We start from the raw sequence: 19,635 nt of genomic DNA on the forward strand, positions 1-19,635 counted from the left end.
AGGGAATGAGCAGTGAACAGTTTAAACAAGATGGGTTCTCAGAGCTTTCAGCGTCCGTTGTAATTATTCTGCTGTGACACCCTGACTGTTTGTCCAGGCCGATGTTGTACTTGGCAGTCTGGTGGAGAGCTTATCATTGTTTCAAGGTATTCTCCATGAACCTGTGAATCATAAATAATACATGGTTTTGTAATAAAAATTGTTTCTAGACCACAAAGGCATTTCTTCCCGACATGATGAAGAATAATCATGGCCATATTGTCACCGTGGCATCAGCAGCCGGGCACACAGTGGTTCCCTTCTTGCTGGCTTACTGGTAAGTGACTACTTTTCTTCTACTGACTCCTATGCTTAACTTGTATGCTTTTGTCTTATTATTTTGGTTATATCCTTGGAAACTTTTATATAAGATTTACACATATCTTATATAAAAATAAGTTACCCACCTACCTATGTATACTTATGTATGCATATTTACACACATCGATAGCTACGTGTACAGACACATTCAATGTAATTTTAGAGTGTAGGCACTTAATTTATCTTTCCCTATTTAATGAGGACTGTCTTCATCATGATAACAGACTTGAAGTTTCCCAAAGAGGAAGAGCTACGCAAAGCCTTGAGATTAACAGTATCATCAACTGTTAAGCCCCTTTTCAGTTCACCTCAACAACTGTTCTAGAGGTCTCTGGAGTAATTGATGCAATTCTAAGACAGTCACTGAAAACATTTTCCATGCCTTCTAGCAATGGGAAACAAAAGAATAATGATTTTGCGCCGTGAAGATGGCTGTAAAATAACTTACAAAGAGGAATGACCGTTTAAAATTGACGAGGGTGTCGTCTGTCTGCGATAGGTGTGACCACAGAACAGTGGGTATCCTCTATCTGAGCTGACGCTCTGGTTCCTGAGCCTCGCAGAACCCCCACCGGAGTCTCAGCTGTCATCTTCGTCTGTGAGCCAATCACAGCCTTCACTGGTTGTAGTCAGTCTTTCCCTGTACCTCCTCACGTGGCTCACGGAGCTTACCTCTCCTCCTGCATGTCCTGCTTCCTCTGTGTCCGACTGGCGACCTAATCTCTCTTCCTCTCTGAGTCCTCTCTGTCTTCACAAATCCCACCTAACCTCTTCCTGCCTGGTTATTGGCCATTCAGCTCTCTATTAAACCAATCACAGTGACTCATCTTCACAGAGCATAAAGGAATATTCGCAGCGCTGGTTCAGTTCTGCTGAGCATCTGCTCAGGGCTGGTTTTCACAGATACTGAAGGCCTCTACCAGCGGAAAACCACGTCATCAGATGTTGCTAACAAGGGGTCGACTGAGCCTGTGTTCTAAGTGAACACCTACTTTCTTTTTTCTTCTTCCTTTGTGCTTTTTCCTCTCTTTCTCTCCTTCGCTCCTTCCCTTCCTCCCTCTTTGTGTGTGAGTTGGGGGGGGGGGTTGTTTTGTTTTGAGACAGGGTCTCATTCAGCCAAGCCAGGGATGATCTTGAAGTCCTGTTCTTGTTTTTACCTCTTGAGTCCTGGGCTTATAGGTGTGTACCAGTGTGCCTAGTCTCTTCGGTGCTGGATCACACCCAGGGCCTTGTACATGCCAGGTGAACACTCTGTGCAGTGCTGAGTCACACCCAAGGCCTTGTACATGCCAAGTGAACACTCTATCTGTGCAATATTGGATCACACCCAGAGCCCTGTGTGTGTCAGGTCAGCACTCTGTCTGTGCAGTGCTGGATCACACCAGGGCCCTGTGCACTCCAGGTGAGCACTCTACACTGAGCCACAATTTTAAAATTTTGAAGGCTTACAACACTCAGTTGGTAGAGCATGAGACAATCTCAGGGTCGTGGGTTCGATTCCCACATTATGCGCCAGTCTGTAGTAAGGAGGCCTCTTGTTGGTTCCTGGTCACCTGGCTAGCGTAGACCCGAAATAATCACACAGAAACTGTATTATTTAAAACATTGGTTGTCTCATTAGCTCTAGCTTCCTATTGGCTAACTCTTACATATTAATTTAACCCATTTCTATTAATCTGTCTATCGCCATGTGGCTGTGGTTTACCAGTTAATGTTCCGGTGTCTGTCTCCAGCTGGGCTACATGGCGTCTCTCTGATTCTGTCCTTCTTTCTCCCAGCATTCAGCCTAGCTTTTCCTGCCTACCTAAGTTCTGCCTTGCTATAGGTCCAAAGCAGTTTCTTTATTAATCAATGGTACAGAGGGAAATCCCACATCACTAATACACATTTATAATAATGAAAAATAATTGCTTCAAAGTAGATCATCTATTTAAAAAGTGGTCATAAAAAAGCCATCACACCTGAAGCCTCTTAGTGCTCCCCTAGTTACCATCGTAATGACACAGGTTACATTTGCCCACTTTTGATCTTTATGTGCATGGAATCTCACCTTGTTTGTGAGAAGTGCCCATAATGTCATTTGTGGCTATTGTTTAATCATATGTAGTTTTATATCATGTGACTCTAAAGCAACCTGTCTGCCTGTTCTACCATCATGAACATCTGGGGTGTTGCTAAGAAGGGATTCTTATGGGATAATGATGTAGGCAAAGTTGCTCACCTTTCCTGTGCTGGATTTTCCTTATCCATGAAGCAGTTTGATAACCGTATCTGATGTAAATCCTAGAACACAGAGAACTTAGCACCGATTCTGAGATCGGGGGGCTGCTTAGTAACTGGAGGGCACCTGCTGGAATTTCAGTTCTACTTCCCTGTAATCACCAAAAACAATAGGGCCCCACCTGTCGGCTCCCAGAATACGGCCCCAGAAACCGGTTCTGTGTTCTCCAGCTGCCCTTTGTGGGGTGAAACGAAGGGAAAACAGAATTGCTGGCTCTTTTCTCTATAGCCGAGCCCTCGCCTGTCACTGTAGTGGTTGTCACAGCACGAGGACTCTCTGACCGTCTCTCTCAGGAGAAAGGGAATCACGCTGAAGGAGCGGTATCGGAACAGTTTCAGCGATTACCGTGAAAGCCCACAGCGACAGCACTGACATCATAGCGAGGAAGATAAAGCTGGCCTGAGCCTTTCCTGAGATGATGTTTGGTGTTTGCCAAGTGGGTTTTTTAATGGCATCTTGATTTTTAATACAGCATTTTATTAAGTCTTTGAGAATTTCATGCCTTGTATTTTGATCGTATTCATGGCCCCCCACGGCCCCCTCTCACTTCCCCCTGATCAACCTCCCTTCTTGGATGAAAAAGAAGTGAAATCAACAGGAAAGGACATGACTGTTCCTAGGTACAGAGGAGGACATTCATTATAGACACGTGGGAGAGCATAGCCAAAGGTAGAGACATCAGGGAGAGCCCAAAGTAGACATGGCCCTGAGTCATGGGAGGGGAAGGTAAAGGGAGAGGGGCTGCTGACCAAGAGAGGCAGCCTGGGCCGAGAGACTGGCATAGCCAAAATGGTGGGATATATAGAGAAGGGCAGTTGGGGGAAGGGCAGCCCAGTGCCTGGGCTGGAAATGTTTAGGGTAGGGGGTGGGATGTGTCACCCATACCTGTAACAGGTAGGGACTGAGGGATGCTGGGAGAACCTGGTGGCCAGCATCCATCCTGATATATTAAATAGGCCCCTCAGCTGTTTGGCCCATGTTTAAAACCCAACACTCCTTTCCTGCTCCCAACTTCAAAGTTGATTTTTTAAAAGATAGCAATGAGCTTGAAAATATATTTTGTCAACGCAAATAGCCAGTGTAGGAACACTCAGCAAAACTGCATGTGAACATTGGCTTACGATGAAATGCTGCTTAAAGCATGATTGGAAGTCGGAAGTCATGATCCCAACTGTAGTGGAGACTGGAGGTGATATTGCAAGGGGTGGGGGCAGCCCACTCCCTTCTAGGCTTCCTACGTTCGTATTGAGGTTCACCCTAAAGTTCATACCTACTCTCTGCTGACATACCATTCTGAAAACCTCTCTTACATCCTCAGAGACTGGAACTCTTACAGGACCTCACAGCCAGAGTTAACAACCTGCCTTAAAGCCAGTTAAGTCTGCTCCCCTACTATGTGCGAAAGCTGTTTAACCTGCCTACGAAAGAACACTGTAACAGTCAGCCTCACTTGCCTTGGGTTTCCCTCGTAATCCATGTGTACAGCCTAGGCCAGTGCACACCTATGATCTTAGCTCACTTTTCCCTGCCCGTGACCCAGAGCCAACCTGTGGGGCATGGGAGACTTTGTCTCAAAACAGACAGACAGACTACAAAAAACAACTGCCATGTAGTCTTGTATTCCTAATTGAAAATTATTAAATTATACATATTGTGTGCCAGCACCGTTTTCTTTTTTGTTTGGTTTTGGTTATGATTTTTTTTTGGCAGGATTTCTCTGTGTAACAGCCCTGGCTGTTGTGGAATTGGCTTTTTAGACCAGGTTGGCCTCAAACTCACAGAGATCCACCTGCCTCTGCCTACAGAATGCTAGGATTAAGGTGTGCACCACCACGCCCAGCACACCGGCATCATTTCAGTTCCTGTCATGTGATTCTTTGTGCATCACGACTCAGTCATTCATTATTGTTAAGACTGTCTCAGGATTCTCTCAGTTACTAGAAATAACAAAACTCCAGAGCCGGGAGTAGCCAGAGTCAATCTCTGGCAGGCTCTTCCCTCTTGAGGATCAGCCACCAGCAGGTCAACGGACCCCTTTAAACCTCAAGCTCAGGAAGACCATCACTTCCCCACAGTGCCTTCAAACAAGGGAGCTCTAGGCGCCAGGGTCTAGACCATTCTGGATCCAGTTCTAGAGATTTGGCTGCTTGATAACTGTGGTGTGACCGGATCACGGGATCCAAATGCTGCCCATCACAGACAGTCTTAATTGTTCTCAACTATGCACTTCCATTAGCTTCACCCCACATTAACCTTTAGACAACACCACTGATGTTTCTCTGTGTAGACTCTTAGACACGATGCCGAATCAAAGAGGAGGAAACCGTGAATTTGATTCAACTTTAATTACTTTTATGTCTTTGTCAAACTACCTTTCAGAAAGGGCTAGTTTAACCTGTGCTTTGGAAAACAGAAAGCCGTGGTACTTATTTTTTTTTTAATCTCAACTTAAAAAAAAAAAAAAAAAAAAGATCCAGAATTTTAAAAGTTGCTAGGCTCAATTAATTATAAAGAAGTCCACCAAGCCGGGCGGTGGTGGCGCACATCTTTAATCCCAGCACTCGGGATGCAGAGGCAGGCGGATCTCTGAGTTCCAGGCTAGCCTGGTCTACAAGAGCTAGTTCCAGGACAGGCTCTAGAAAGTACAGGGAAACCCTGTCTCGAAAAACCAAAAAAAAAAAAAAAAAAAGAAGTCCACCAGTCTGTTGAAAGACAAACAGAAAATATGAGTTTTTACATTATTTGACCATTATTCATTAGAGAAGAATGCTAATGTGTGTACTCTATGAGTTATGACCCAAATGAGCGTGTTTATACATCTGTCTTTGTTGATAATTTATTTCATGATTTTTCTTCCAGTTTCCTTTAGTCTTTTTTTTTTTAATAGAACAAACCTTTTATTAGCGCTTAGAGGATTCTTTTTTTCCAGCTAGTTTTGTTTTGCTCTGAAGTGCTGAGGATCAGACTCGGTACCTTCCACGTGCCAGGCCAGCACTCCGCCCTAAGCGATGCCTCTCACCCACACTGCTGTAGTTTAACACGTTTGCTGTGTGTTGTGGATGTTCAGAGGGTTGTCCTTTACTGGCTGATTTTGTCAGAAGCCTGTCACCTTTAGTTGTAGACTATTTGGGTCTGATTTATTGTTTACTTTTTTAAAGATTTTTTATTTTTATTTTGTGTATGGGTATTTTGCCTGCCTGCTTGTATGTGTACCACATGTGAGCCCGGTGCCTGTGGAGGCCAGAGAGGGTGTTGATTTCCGTGCAGCTGGAGTTACAGACAACTGTGAGCAGCCATGTGGGTGCTGAGAATGGAACCCCAGTCCTCTGCAAGAACGGCAAGGGCTCTTAACTGCCAGCTGCCTCTAAGCCACGCTTTCTACCACTTCAAGCTTCCTTCTTCCTCCTCAGTTTGCATCTTGAGCTTTGATTTCTGCTTCGGTAAACCACACTCATAAAAACACCTGTATCATGGATTGTTGTGAGGGTGAAAATTCACTAGGAGCAGCTCCTGTCCTATACAGATTAATTATAGGTGTCATTGCTGCTATGTGTTATGTTCTTCAGTGTAGTGAAGCTTTGTACCTCGTTATTGAAATCAATGTATTTTGTTTACGGTTCAGTATATTTCTAGGCTAAAAAAAGAAAATTTTCTACAGCTTTCTGTTTTTCAGAGGACAGCTTAATTGACAAGAATATGTAGAAACCTTATCTAATTTCTTGTTCATAGAGATTTAAAAACATAAAACTATCTGGCAATTAATATCGCTGAACTATATGCTTGAGATAACAGGTTTTATGTTACATGTATCTTATGACAGTTTTTAAAATTAGTAATGTAAGATACCCACAAATGATTGAATTATATCTTTATATATGAAATATAATGTATTATATGCTTTCATATAAAATTTAAAGTAATATACTTTAAATATATACTTACTATCCCTATAAACCTCTTTTTAAAGCTACCTGGAAAAATAAAGTCTATTTAGAGTAGTTTCACAATATTTCCAAATGAAGATGTTTTTGTCAGAATTGCTTTGCACTCTGATCCATTTGACAGCTATTTACTGGGTACTGTTAAGAGGCCAGTCCTAGGCCAGGCCCTGGAGCCTCATTTGTGACCAATATCGTCACGGAAAGAAACTTACAGTAAAAGTGTAACAGAAAAGATCTTGGGGGGATGGCTCAGTCAGTAAAGTGCGGGGCTGGCTACCCAAACCAGGGACTGAGTTCAGACCCCCGTTTCCTCCACAAGCCCAGCAGCAGCCCACACCTCGACCGGAGCACCATCCAGGCAGAGAGGGAGAAGAGGATCTCTGGGGCTTGTCTGCCAGCCGGTGTAGTCAGTGCACAAGCTTCAGGGTCAGTGAGAGACCCTGTCTCGAAAAATAAGGCAAAGGGCATTAATGAGAATCATCAATGTCAAAATCTTCCTTTACACAAATATATACACAGTGCATGCGTGCACACACATGCATACACACCGTTTCAGGGTCGATAATTCTTTAAAAAGTATATATGCAAAAAAGCACAGTCAATGTTTCATTACAAATCTGAAACATTCTATCCTAGAAAACTTAAGTGTTATATAATGGGGATGGGGGAGGGGCAGGAAGGACTCGGAGGAAGTTAAGGTGTGACTCAAAGGAAGAACAGGTGTCTACTCAGGAACTGTCCACTGAATAACAACTGTTTTAGGCTAAATAATAAGCAGATTCACGGTGACCGTGGATTTTATGGAAAGAACAATAATGAAAGCAAACACAAAAATGAGTCTCCTGCCAGCTCATTTAATTCACTAAGTCCAGCCGGTTAGGGATTCAATGTGTAGGAACTATCCTATGCTCTGTGCCTGAGACTCTCGTGTGCCGAGGAATTTACCTCTGTGTTGTTCTGACCCTCTCAGTCTACACCAGACCTGAGAGGAGGGGTGCCCCCCGCTGCTGACCAGAAGAGCTCACCCAACTACAGGACCAGTGTTCCTGAATTTACTTGTAACCTCTTTCTTTCAGTTCCAGCAAGTTTGCTGCAGTTGGCTTCCACAGAGCCTTGACGGATGAACTGGCTGCCCTGGGAAAAAACCGGAGTCCAAACGTCCTGTCTCTTGCCCTAACTTCATAACAACGGGTTTCATCAAGAACCCGAGTACCAATAAGCAGGAACCAGAAGAGGACCGCAGGAGGGTGGTTGCTATGGGAGCTCATTCTGTGGGGATTAATCCTGAGCAGATTAGTCCTGAAATACCTGATATCTGATGCTGTTAGCTGTCTTTGCTTTTCAGATTCTGTAGTTGTGGGGAACCAAGGAGAGAAAGTGCTCAGAGCATGGCTATAGACCACAAATCTGCATGGCACAGGAGAATTGGTTAATCTTTCCTGTTTCTTCAACCCTGGATCAGGGAAGGTTTCAGACTCATTCTGTACATTCGTGTGTCCTGGAGTGCTTGGGACACATGCTGGACTCTCCCACCCCAGAGGGGACTTATGTTGTTTGGTTGAGGTAGGGCAGTGGTGGGGAGGGCGCCTGGGTCCCAGGTAGGGCAGTGGTGGGGAGGGCGCCTGGGTCCCAGGTAGGGCAGTGGTGGGGAGGGTGCCTGGGTCCCAGGTAGGGCAGTGGTGAGGAGGGTGCCTGGGCCCCAGGCAGGGCAGTGGTGGGGAGGGCGCCTGGGTCCCAGGTAGGGCAGTGGTGGGGAGGGCGCCTGGGACCCTGGTCAAAAACCACACAGGTTGTTCTGGTGCTACAGCGTGAAAGTTCTTCCCTTGGTGGATTTAGAGGTTGTCTTCCAAAAGGAGTTCCAAACCAAATTATTTCTTTGGTTTAAAAAAATCAATAAAGAATCAGCCCTGGGGATAATTTTCATCTTTCGTCCCTGGGGCATCAGCTTTAATTTCTCAGTAATCATAATGCAGGTCTTTTTTTTTTTTCCTGTTGGATCTTTTGTTTTTGTTTTTATTGAGCTGTATTTTTTTTCTCCACTCCCTTCCCTCTTCTCCCCTCCCCTTCAGCCCTCTCCCATGGTCCCCATGCTCCCAATTTACTCAGGAGATCTTGTCGTTTTCGTACTTCCCATGTAGATTAGACCCATGTATGTCTCTCTTAGAGTCCTCATTGCATAACGCAGTTCTTATGATTAAATGATTTCCTGTGGATAGATCCGTGAAGGGCCATTTAGTATATCAAATCGAATGGTCTAGAGAATTGTCATTATTCCTACAGCTGCCCCTCCAGCAAGCAAGGCACTAGTGTACCAGTTGCCCACAGTGAAGGCGGGCCTCTTACTTCATCAACCTCCTTTCTGCTCTTTTTAAATCATGGCCAAAACTCCACTCATGAAGAATCTTTATATTAATAAACTAGCTCACTGCAACCGCTTTCATGGCTGTCTGTTTCATGGTATGAGCTTGCTCTTCTAGGAGCTCCAGAGGTTCCAGCAGACAGTCCTTCCTGTTTCTCAGATCCTTTGCATGTCACATTGGTTGCATATGTTCTCCCAGGGCTGTCCCCATGGCCTTTAGGTTCCATGAGGTGTTTTGAAAGGCCCCTCTCTTGACACACCCGTATCACTTTCTGGTCGCTTGAGTGGGAGGAGATGGGGCAGTAGTTGGACCCAGTGCTTTGCACACATGCAAGGCAGGTACTCTGTCAGGGAAAGCCACATACATGCCAGTCCTTTCATGACGTTTATGGCTGTACTTTTTACAGTTAAATCTGAACCTCTATTTTGGCTTAAGAAAGAACTGAGGTTACAACACAGTCTCATTGCTTTTTCCCAAAGAGCTAATAAGTTATTTTGTTCTATTGTTTAATGACTCATTATTTCCTTCATGGACCTAAATTTATATCATAAATTCATGTACCTACTTAACTATGCATTTGGATTCTCTATTTGGTTATATTGATATTATAAATTATTTTAGCTTATCCTGCCCCCTCAGATTTTGTTCCGTTCTCCTCTAATTTGGCCATTCTTTGTGAAGTGTCTTTGAAATTAGTGAGGAATATGTGGGTGACTCACTTGGGAAGAGGGCTCATTCTGGTTTAAATACAGGCTGAGTGCAAAGCCGATATTGGACCCAAATAAGGAGCTCTTTAAAAACACCAGGATCCCTAGGGCCGGACAAGGACCCAGTGCTCCTGATTACAGTAGGCTCGCCTCCCAGTGACATCACAAACTATGAGCCTGGTTAGCAAAGTGCAGGTAACTTAACTTATCCACCCTCCCTAAGGCCACAGCAGCACAATGAGGGAGTGTCTGACCTCACTCACTGGAAGCTGCAGCTTCCTGCTGCCCAGCCAGACAGATGCTAAAATTAATATTTGAAATACAGTGTGTTCAGAGCACACAGCCATCTAAAGCTTAAAGACTGTGATTGAGCCATGAGCCACCCTACGTCCATCTATAGTGTAAAATTTATTTTCTCTTTAGTTTCTCCATGGGTACATAGTCATTGTACCTGGTATTATATTAAATAAGGACATTTTTCTTTCTTTTCTTTTTAACCCAGGAACTTCTGTTTTGTTTATTTAATTATATTGAAACTACTAAGTAGATCTTTTATACAAAGCAATATGCAAGTTGCAATATCCAAGCTAATAACAATTTTTAAAGATTTATATAGTGATATAATTTATACTAGTAACGGATTGCCAGATAATTCAGCAGCAGTTAGGGTTGGTGTAAGGTTAGAAGTACAAAATTCATCCTGGTGAGTTACACTGTGTTTGGAAGTTAGGGATGAAACTTTGTACTGATTGATAGTCAAAGAGCCCTCCTGTCTTATCTTATGGGACCTATGTGTGATGCTAAGAATCTTGAACTATAGATTCTGCAGGGAAATGGATGATTAAAAAATGCCATTTAGTCAGATCGACTAGGTTTTCTAATTGATTCACATTTAGTGAATTTATAATGTTGGTAATCCATGGACACATTTTTACAGGCTGCTCACTTCAAAAATGTATAAGAAAAATTGTTACAACTTAAATTTGTAATAAACACTTTACATTTCCCCTCCCTCTCTCTCCCTCTCCCTCCCTCCCTGTCTCTCCCTCTCCCTCCCTCCCTGTCCTTCCCTCTCCCCCTCCCTCTCCCTCCCCCTCCCTCTCCCTCTCCCTCTCCCTCTCCCTCTCCCTCTCTCTCTCTCTCTCTCTCTCTCTCTCTCTCTCTCTCTCTCTCTCTCTCTCTCTCTCTCTCTCTCTGCTCCAGACAAATGCTGCCACACTGAGTGTCTTTTTTTCTTTCCCTGGGTGCTGGGCGTGGAGCTCACATTGTTGTGCTAGCAGAGTGAGCACCCTACTGACTGAGCCATCTCTCCAGCCCCACCCCCACAGCTTACGCTCTCACGTCACACGGACATACACAATTTCACGTGTCTATACATCCTAGAATCACAAATGATAGAGAGTATGTTTGTCTGTCTGAGACTTAATTCACTTAGTATGATCGTTGCCAGCTTCATCCATTTTCCTGAGAACAACGTATCTTCATCTTTATAGCCAAGAGCATTTCGTCGTGTGTTTACCGCCTTTTCTTTACCCGTTCCCCTGCTCTTGGACACCTACGTTGCCGCCATCTCTTAGCTGCCATGACTAGAGCTGGAGCAAACACTGGTGCAAGGTCTCTGCGGCAGGCGGGTTTGCAGTCGCTCATGTCTTCCTAGGATCTGAGGGTAGCTCTCCGTCCTGCTCTCCCCCTGGTTTCTTTCTCACCAGCAGCGTGGTGAGGAAAAGCAGAGCTGGGGCTTGTACTTAGCGGCTGGCGTGTGCTCACCTGAGCTGCGAGCTCACCTGAGCTCCGACTTGGCATTGAAAGCACTGCCACCCTGACTGGGGGAGGCGGAAATCAGTGTTTGTATTTCTTTGGTGGCTGCTGAAGCTGAGCATTTTTCCCGTCTTTATTGGCTATTTGTAGTTCTTTTGAGAATGATCTTTTTCTTTAATTTATTGCCTTGATATTCAGGTTTTCAGTTCTTTGTACAATCTAGACATTAATCTTCCGTCAGATGTACAGCAAGCTAAGATTCTGTCCCGGTCTGTAATCCGTCTGTCTTCACTTTGTGTTCTTATCTTTTCTGTGCAGAAACTTCTCAGTATCACCCCAAGAACATCTATGTTAAGACACAATTTTGTCAGGAGACAAAAGTAGGTCTTCTAGCAGGAACCTGTAGCTCCAACACTCTGGAGGTTAAATTTCTATCAGCCTAGGCAAGAAGGTAAGCCCTGTCTCAAAACTAAATGAAATAAAACAGAAACAAAAAAGAAAAACAACAAAACAGAAACAAATAAAAAGCCCCAAAACAGACTTTCTCGTTCAGAAATCCAATTCTTAATTCCATGTGAATTAGCTGTAAAACCCTAATTTGGCCTTGAAGGAAGAAAAGGACACCAACTAAGAAGGGAAATCTTGTTCATTAAATCCAAGAGCAGGCGTGCCAAAATAACACTTGCCGCTTTCCTCTTATCTCGGGATTTAGATGTTAAAGTAACATATTGGCACCTGTGTTCTTGAAACTCCGGGCATCTGTCAGTTATTAAAGTCAGGTGCCACATTTTAAAGCTGTTACTCTTTTCATCGCGCCCTAAAACATGGTTGGACAATGCATGAGCGCCCTCTTCTGGCAAAACTATATCCATACAAGAAACAGAGCTTTGTAGAAATGTGACTGGCGGCAGGAATCCCACACAAGGTCTTTTTCTTACACCTCAAGCGCTGGGGCAGATGCTGTCTAGTTATCTGGTAGGTGAACTGACCGAGGCTTACAGATGGTCTAACAACTCACCCATGAGCAACAGAACAGACATGATTACCCAAAGTCAGGTTACTCACGGAAGAGACTGAACAGCTTCCAAGTGGCTGAATTTGAAATGATGTCTCATGTTAATATTGGCATTTAAATCCACTCTAAAAGGGCACTCAAGTGTCGTTTATTGCTTCTTGTAACACAGTGTAAGAAACAGACCTTCAATAGAGTCTAAAATTCACTGTTGTCAAAATTTATGGAAAATAAATATTATGCATTCCAATTAAGTCCTTGAGAACTAAAAGTTATTTTTATTAAATAAGATAGGATAATGTACTGGCTTGTTGTGTGTCAGCTTGATACCAGTCATCAGGATGGAGCCTCAGCTGAGGAAATGCCTCCATGAGATCCAGATGTAAGGCATTTTCAGTTAATGATCAATGCACAGGGCCCAGTCTATGGAGGGTGGTGTCAACCCTGGGCTGATGGTCCTGGGTTATATAAAGCAGGCTGAGCAAGCCAGAGGAAGCAAGTCAGTAAGCAACACCCCTCCATGGCCTCTGCGTCAGCTCCTGCCTCCAGATTCCAGCCCTGTTTGAGTTCCTGTCCTGGCTTCCTTTGGTAATGATATGGAAGCCTAAGTCAAGCAAACCCTTTGCTCCCCAGTTTGCTTTTGGTCGTGGTGTTTTGTCCCAGCAATAGAAACCCTAAGACAGCTAGCAACAGCCTTATTTCAAAACATTTACCTGCTAAATGCCAGAAACTGTATTATATACTGTATGTTTGCTTCTGTACTCTGCTCTAATCCTGGATGGTCAGGTTTGATATATCCACATTCTCAATGCCTGTCTCATTTCTTACAGCCAAAGCTGGACTCAAACTTAGTATGCAGTGAGGTTGCCATTAGTGTCTGACCCACCTGCCTCTGCCTTCCAGTCACTGGGATTACAGGCCCCGCTCCACCCAGTTTGTCTTGCTCTAAGTCTATGACAACTCCGTGAGATGGGTCAGCTAGCTGTCACTCCAACAAAATACCTGAGATAATCAGCTGAAGAGGGAACACTGTTGCTTTGGGACAGTTTTGGAGATTCCTGTCTGGGGTTGATTAGCTTTAGACTTTGGGGCATGAAGCAAGGCAGCAGCCTATAAACCAGGTATGGCCCCAGAAGCCTCTAATCTTAGAGTGTTCTAAACTGAGTATCTCGGGCTAGCGGTCAGCTTGGTCTTAAATACCAAGACCCCATACAAAACAAGAAGTTTCCTTGTCGTCTGTTCTTAGAAGAATTTGAAAAGGATTTCTGTCAGTTCTTCCTTAAATATTAAAAAATGCAAGTTTTTGCTAAGTGGTTGTGGCACGCACCTTTAATCCCAGCCCTCAGGAGGCAGAGGCAGGCTGCCTTTGTGAGACAGGATCTCTGTGAGTTCGAGGCCAGCCTGGTCTACAGAGTGAGTGCCAGGACAGCCAGGTCTATACAGAGAAACCCTGTATCAAATAGATAGATAGATAGATAGATAGATAGATAGATAGATAGATAGATAGATAGATAGATAGACAGACAGATAGATGATAGATAGATGATAGATAGATAGATAGATAGATAGATAGATAGATAGATAGATAGATAGATAGATAGAACCTGGGTGTGGTAGCTAGGATCTCCAGTTCATTGATGGCTCAGTCTATGTAGGGAACCCTAGGCTAGCCTGAGCTAATAGTCAGACCCTGTCTTAAGTAAGCAGTCTTGGGTACTGATTGAATTTCTTTCAAAGTCCTGTTCCATTTTTCACTTTCTTCTTGAGTCAGTCTTCATGGTTGCACCCTTGGGTCTGTGCATGTCACGTGGGCTCTTACTGGAACATGGCTGGCTGTTTGTGGTGCTCTCGGGATCTTTATTTCCACGAGTTCCTGGAAATGGCCCTGCTTTCATTCTTGAATTTATATGCTGTGTCTTCTATTTTCCTTAGTTATTCTAACTTAAGACATTGTTAATTTTGTGGTTCTTTTCAATGAATTAGTTTGATTTCATGGATTCTCTGCTATGTTTATGGCTTCTATTCCATAGATCTATAATTAATTAGATCTTTACTATTTCTCAGTTTGACTTGCTTTGTATTTGGTTTAATTTTGACTTATAGCTTTTTAAATGTTTTTCTTATTTTTTGATATAATTACATCTTTTCCTCCCTTCAAGCGCTCCCATAGAATGTCAAATTTGTGACCTCTTTTTCTTTAATTGTTGTTGTTGTGTGTGTGTTACTTAACATATATGTACAGCCTGCTCAGTCCATATGATGTTACTTGTATGTATATGACTTCAGGATTGACCTGGTGTGCTCTTCCCTGAGGGAGGCCATTTCTCCTGCTCGGGCATTCCTCCATCACCTGTAGATCCTTGCTGACGGTTGAGGCGCCATGAGCCTTCTCCCTTCCCTTACTGTGTCTGTTGTTGCCCTTGTTCAGCTCATGGTTAAGCAGCCCGTGAGTGAGATTTTTATGCCTGCAGCTTCTGACACTTCTGGGAGACACGATCTGTTCCGCTGGCTCTGACGATCGTTCTGCCCCCTCTCCTTCTATCCCAACCCTTAGGTTCAGGGGTTGTGTTGTAGATGTATCTGCTGAACTTGGATCTACAACTCTGCCTTTTGATGGGTTGTGGTTTCTGTAATGGTCTCCATCTGTTACAAAGAGAAGTTTCCCTCATGAAGGGTAAGAACTTTATAAGGATTAGTATCTAGAGTGTAGTTAGGGATTGCAGTGGTTTAGTAGTGATGGTTATAGAGTCTCCTCAAAAGTCCACGACCTCACTAGCCCTGGGTAGTTGACCAGATTTCCATTACCAGTAGAGTGCTCTTGGACCCCGACAGAGACCCTATTGTTTCAAGAACAAACTGTTTTTAATTAAAAGTCTTCCTGAAATAATTTTTCTCTTTCTGTTCAATTAGCGTTATGAACAATGCAGCATTAACTACAGTATTAGACCAAGTGTAATTGATAATCTACAGTATTAGACCAAGTGTAATTGATAATCTATAGTATCAGACCAAGTGTAATTGATAATCTACAGTATCAGACCAAGGATAATTGATAATCTACAGTATCAGACCAAGTGTAATTGATAATCTACAGTATCAGACCAAGGGTAATTGATAATCTACAGTATTAGACCAAGGGTAATTGATAATCTACAGTATTAGACCAAGGGTAATTGATAATCTACGGTATTAGACCAAGGGTAATTGATAATCCCTTTTTTTCATAGCCAACTTTTAAAACATTTACTCTTTTTGTATATGGCTCTGTTTTTTTTCTGTAAATATTTTCAAGTTGTATGTGTGTATATATGACCAAAAATTACTTTATTTCAGCTTGTTCATAAATAGAAGATGTTACATAGCAAGGTGGTACTCCGTAGCATGCTAACAGCACACGTCTAGTTCCTCATCACACCCCAGACAGTGTGGCTGCTTGTAGCATGATTAATAAAAACCCAGAGACAGAAATTGGGGTTCAACCTGAAGGTCAGAAAAGCAAAACAGTCAGTCACTGTCTCTTACCTCTACCTCAGTCCAAAATGGTGATCCTGCCTCCAGGCGTCTCAGAGTGAGCTGTGTCTGAGAGCTGTCTCCTCCCATTTTATAATCCTCTGCACCACTAGGATTAAAGACACGCACCGCCCAGTTTCTATGGCAAACTAGTGTGGTTACTGGGATTAAAGGTGTGTGTGACCACTGCCTGGTCTGTAAGGCTGACCAGTGCAGCTGTTTTTGACTCTCTGATCTTCAGGCCAGCTTCACTTATTAAAATACAAGTGAAATATCACTGCAGCTGCTGGCTTATGCTCACCCAGAGACGCCCCGTGGTAGCTGAAACCTGCCATGGGGGGAGCTTTAATAGCATGGAAATCAGCAAGTCCTGCAAAACTGGGAAACCTGTCTTCTGGAGAGCCACTTGTTAAAACTGGCCACCGTGCTGCCGTCGCTTGAGCCCATTTTTAGACTAAGAAACAACAAACATTAAAACCTGAGTTTTTGTTGTAAGCAATTGTATTTGTCTTCCCCCCAATTACTCAGCCACTTAAATGAGAAATCAATCAAACCCAATTCTGTCTGGAAATTTTCCTTGGTCTTCCTTCTTATCCAACATACCCTCCTTCCTGACCCAACAGATTGGCCCATAATACTGGTGTAGTGTTTTGTTTTGTTTGTTTGTTTGGTTTGATTTTGGTTTGGTTTGGTTTCAGTTTCCGAAACAGGCTTTCTCTATGTAGCCTTGGCTGTCCGGGACTCACTCTGTAGACCAGGCTGGCCGCAAACTCAGAGATCCATCTGTCTCTGCCTCCTTAGTGCTGGGATTAAAGATGTGTGCCACCACCACCCAGCTTGATGTATAATTTCTACAAAAGCCATTGTGAGCATTTATTTAACATAATTGCATTTCCTCTCAACACAGGGATGTTAGAAGAAATTGAGATTTTTCTGAAAGTCCTATCTTTTAGGCTTTTAATCCACAATACTCTAGAGTTATTACACTTCATTCAGAAGTTGTCTGACTTAGGCAGTGCAGGTACATCAAGCAACATTCAGTTGCTACAGCACTTCCTGATGATGGGCACCAGGCCACAGTGTAGACTTCCTGATGGTGGGCACCAGGCCACAGTGTAGACTTCCTGATGGTGGGCACCAGGCCACAGTGTAGACTTCCTGATGGTGGGCACCGGGCCACAGTGTAGACTTCCTGATGGTGGGCACCAGGCCACAGTGTAGACTTCCTGATGGTGGGTACCAGGCCATGGTGTAGACTTCCTGATGATGGGTACCAGGCCACAGTGTAGACTTTCTGATGGTGGGTACCAGGTCACGGTGTAGACTTCCTGGTGGTGGGCACCAGGCCATAGTGTAGACTTCCCGGTGGTGGGTACCAGGCCACAGTGTAGTCCCCAGTGTCCTATGCCATTCACACAGGTGTTTATGAACTCTTGGTTCCAGAGCAGCCTTTCCTCCGAATGCTGAATCCACTTGTTCAACACCACACTTCTCTTCAGTGAGCTACCTTGTCTCTGAACCCTGCCTCTCTTTTAGTTTAGGACCCACCCTGGAGCCTGAAGAGGTGGTAGAAAATCTCATGTACGGGATCCTCACCGAGAAGAAAATGATATTTGTTCCAAGTTCTATCAAGTTATTGATGGCATTTGAAAAGTAAGTGACACTTGTGTTTGTTGACGTTAGAAGTCACCGTGTTCCTGCTCAATTTAAAATCAGTGGATTTAATGCATTTATGTGGGAGTGAACTGACAAAATGAGAAGAGGCCACGAGGTTCTGAGTTTTTAAAGCTGAGGGTGCTAATCATGGAGGGAAGACTGTAATAGTCACCAAAGCACTTTCATGTGTTTTTAAGGCTTCTTAGTTGTGTTTTTTTTTAAGAAATTTATGTCTCATCGATGAACATGATTCTTTTAAAGCATTTCTAGCCGTAGACTCATTGAACAGTAGGACAAAAGGGGACCAAGGTTAGATTTTTTTTTTATTTTTATCTTTTTGTCATTTGTAAAGCAAAATGTTTATTATCAATACTGGGTTCTAACCCAGTAGGTAATTTCAAAGAAACCTAAGAAAGACATGGTCTCGCATTACCAATGAAGACTGGGTTTGGTCTCAAATTCTGCAACTGACAGCGTTAAGATGGTAGTAGGAGAAGGCAGTTGTCATGGGAGCAACAGCTCTCATGGTTTCTGGATTCTAAATGGAGACGTACAGAATGGAGAAGCTTCCCATGGGGATCCATCTCTTGAGTCCAGAACGGCTCACTGCAGAATCTTGCTCAGGAAATACGTCTGCTGTTTGCTGTAACTTCCGTCATCTAGATGGATGGCCATCCTCTCTCCACAACGCTCACCTTTAGTGATGTATGGAACCCTAGACAAAAGATAGTTTAGAAGAGACCAAATTAAAATAAAATAAAAATCAACATCTGTAACGCAGGAAGAGATACTAGCAAAGTACCTTGAAAAGCTTTGAATGAAGCAGTTCACATATATGTTACAGTCTTTGGTTGGTAATAAAGTTATATTTTAGGTACGCGGTCACAGGTCTCATGGGAGTTTTCCCTATATAGAAGGTCATCTTAAAGCATAGGAGTCACTAAATGATCTATAATTTTAGAGATCTGGGCCTTGCTTGCAGTATGGTCCCTGCATTGTGAACATCCATGTGACTCAGAGTTCGTTAGGAGCGCAAAATCTCCTGCTCCCTTGAAGAGAATTTTCATTTCCTCCACCTCCCCAGAAGATGTGTGTTCTTTGGCTGCTGCATTCTCTGGTGCAGACAGGAGCTCCCTGGAGAAGCTCAGAGAGCGCTGATGTTTGAGACTTGCTCTCTAGTTCTTCAGGTGACTCCCAGACTTGGCAGAAATTAGAAGGCGGGTGCTAAGAACGCCCATAAAACATACGCCCTCCGAAGAAACTGCCAGAGAATCTGTGTGGCCTTTGAGGCTGTTCAAATAGTACCCTCAGGAGCACTGGGGGAAACAGATTCCCTTGCCCTTGTGCCTAGACAGGGGCTTCTGCAGCTTCCTGGGGGTTCTTGACAAGTAGATTCTACCCTCTTCTAGACATTTTAATACAGAGTATTTCAATCCGGACTCAGAGACCTGTGTTCTAACAGATGACTGCTACCAGCACCTGGGTTCAGTTCCCAGCACGGTGACTCACATCCATCCACAGCTGCAGTTCCAAGGGATCCAGTGCCCGATTTCAGCCTCAGAGGACACCAGGCACACACACCATGCACTTACAGTCTTACAGACAAAATACTCATCCGTGTAAAATATGAAAGAAATCTTTTTATTAAAACAATCTAAAGTGTACCATGAACACTCCCTTGGGGCCATATATCGCGATTACCTCTCTCACTGTTGGAATCGCCATTACGGTATGCAGTGTGTAGATTCCAAACACTGAATGCTGTCTGGCAGGTCACTGTACGCCATTACTTTGACCTGTACATCCTGTTTACTTTCTCTCAGACCCACTGGACTGTGACAACCTTCTAAACAGTCTGTAGTACGCACTCCAGGGAGAAAACACTGGACTGTGACAACCTTCTGAACAGTCTGTATACAGGGAGAAAACACTGGACTGTGACACCTTCTGAACAGTCTGTAGTGCACGCTCCAGGGAGAAAGGGAATGAGATGAGCTGCGTGTCTGTCGCTGCTCATCACCTTTAATATCAACATAGAGATTGTTCACAA

General features: G+C 43.7%; 1 protein-coding gene across 1 annotated transcript in view; it reads left to right on the forward strand.

Annotated features, from left to right (window-relative positions):
• Hsd17b11 (hydroxysteroid 17-beta dehydrogenase 11) overlaps positions 1 to 19,635 on the forward strand; it is a 34,698-nt gene that overhangs the window by 14,045 nt on the left and 1,018 nt on the right. The window contains 5 exon segments of the mRNA XM_038325438.2: positions 210 to 316; positions 7,659 to 7,719; positions 7,721 to 7,750; positions 7,752 to 7,798; positions 17,466 to 17,582. Coding sequence (XP_038181366.1) covers positions 210 to 316; positions 7,659 to 7,719; positions 7,721 to 7,750; positions 7,752 to 7,798; positions 17,466 to 17,582 — 362 coding nt within the window.

This window comes from Arvicola amphibius, chromosome 1 (genome assembly GCF_903992535.2).
Source record: "Arvicola amphibius chromosome 1, mArvAmp1.2, whole genome shotgun sequence".
Taxonomy (NCBI): domain Eukaryota; kingdom Metazoa; phylum Chordata; class Mammalia; order Rodentia; family Cricetidae; genus Arvicola; species Arvicola amphibius.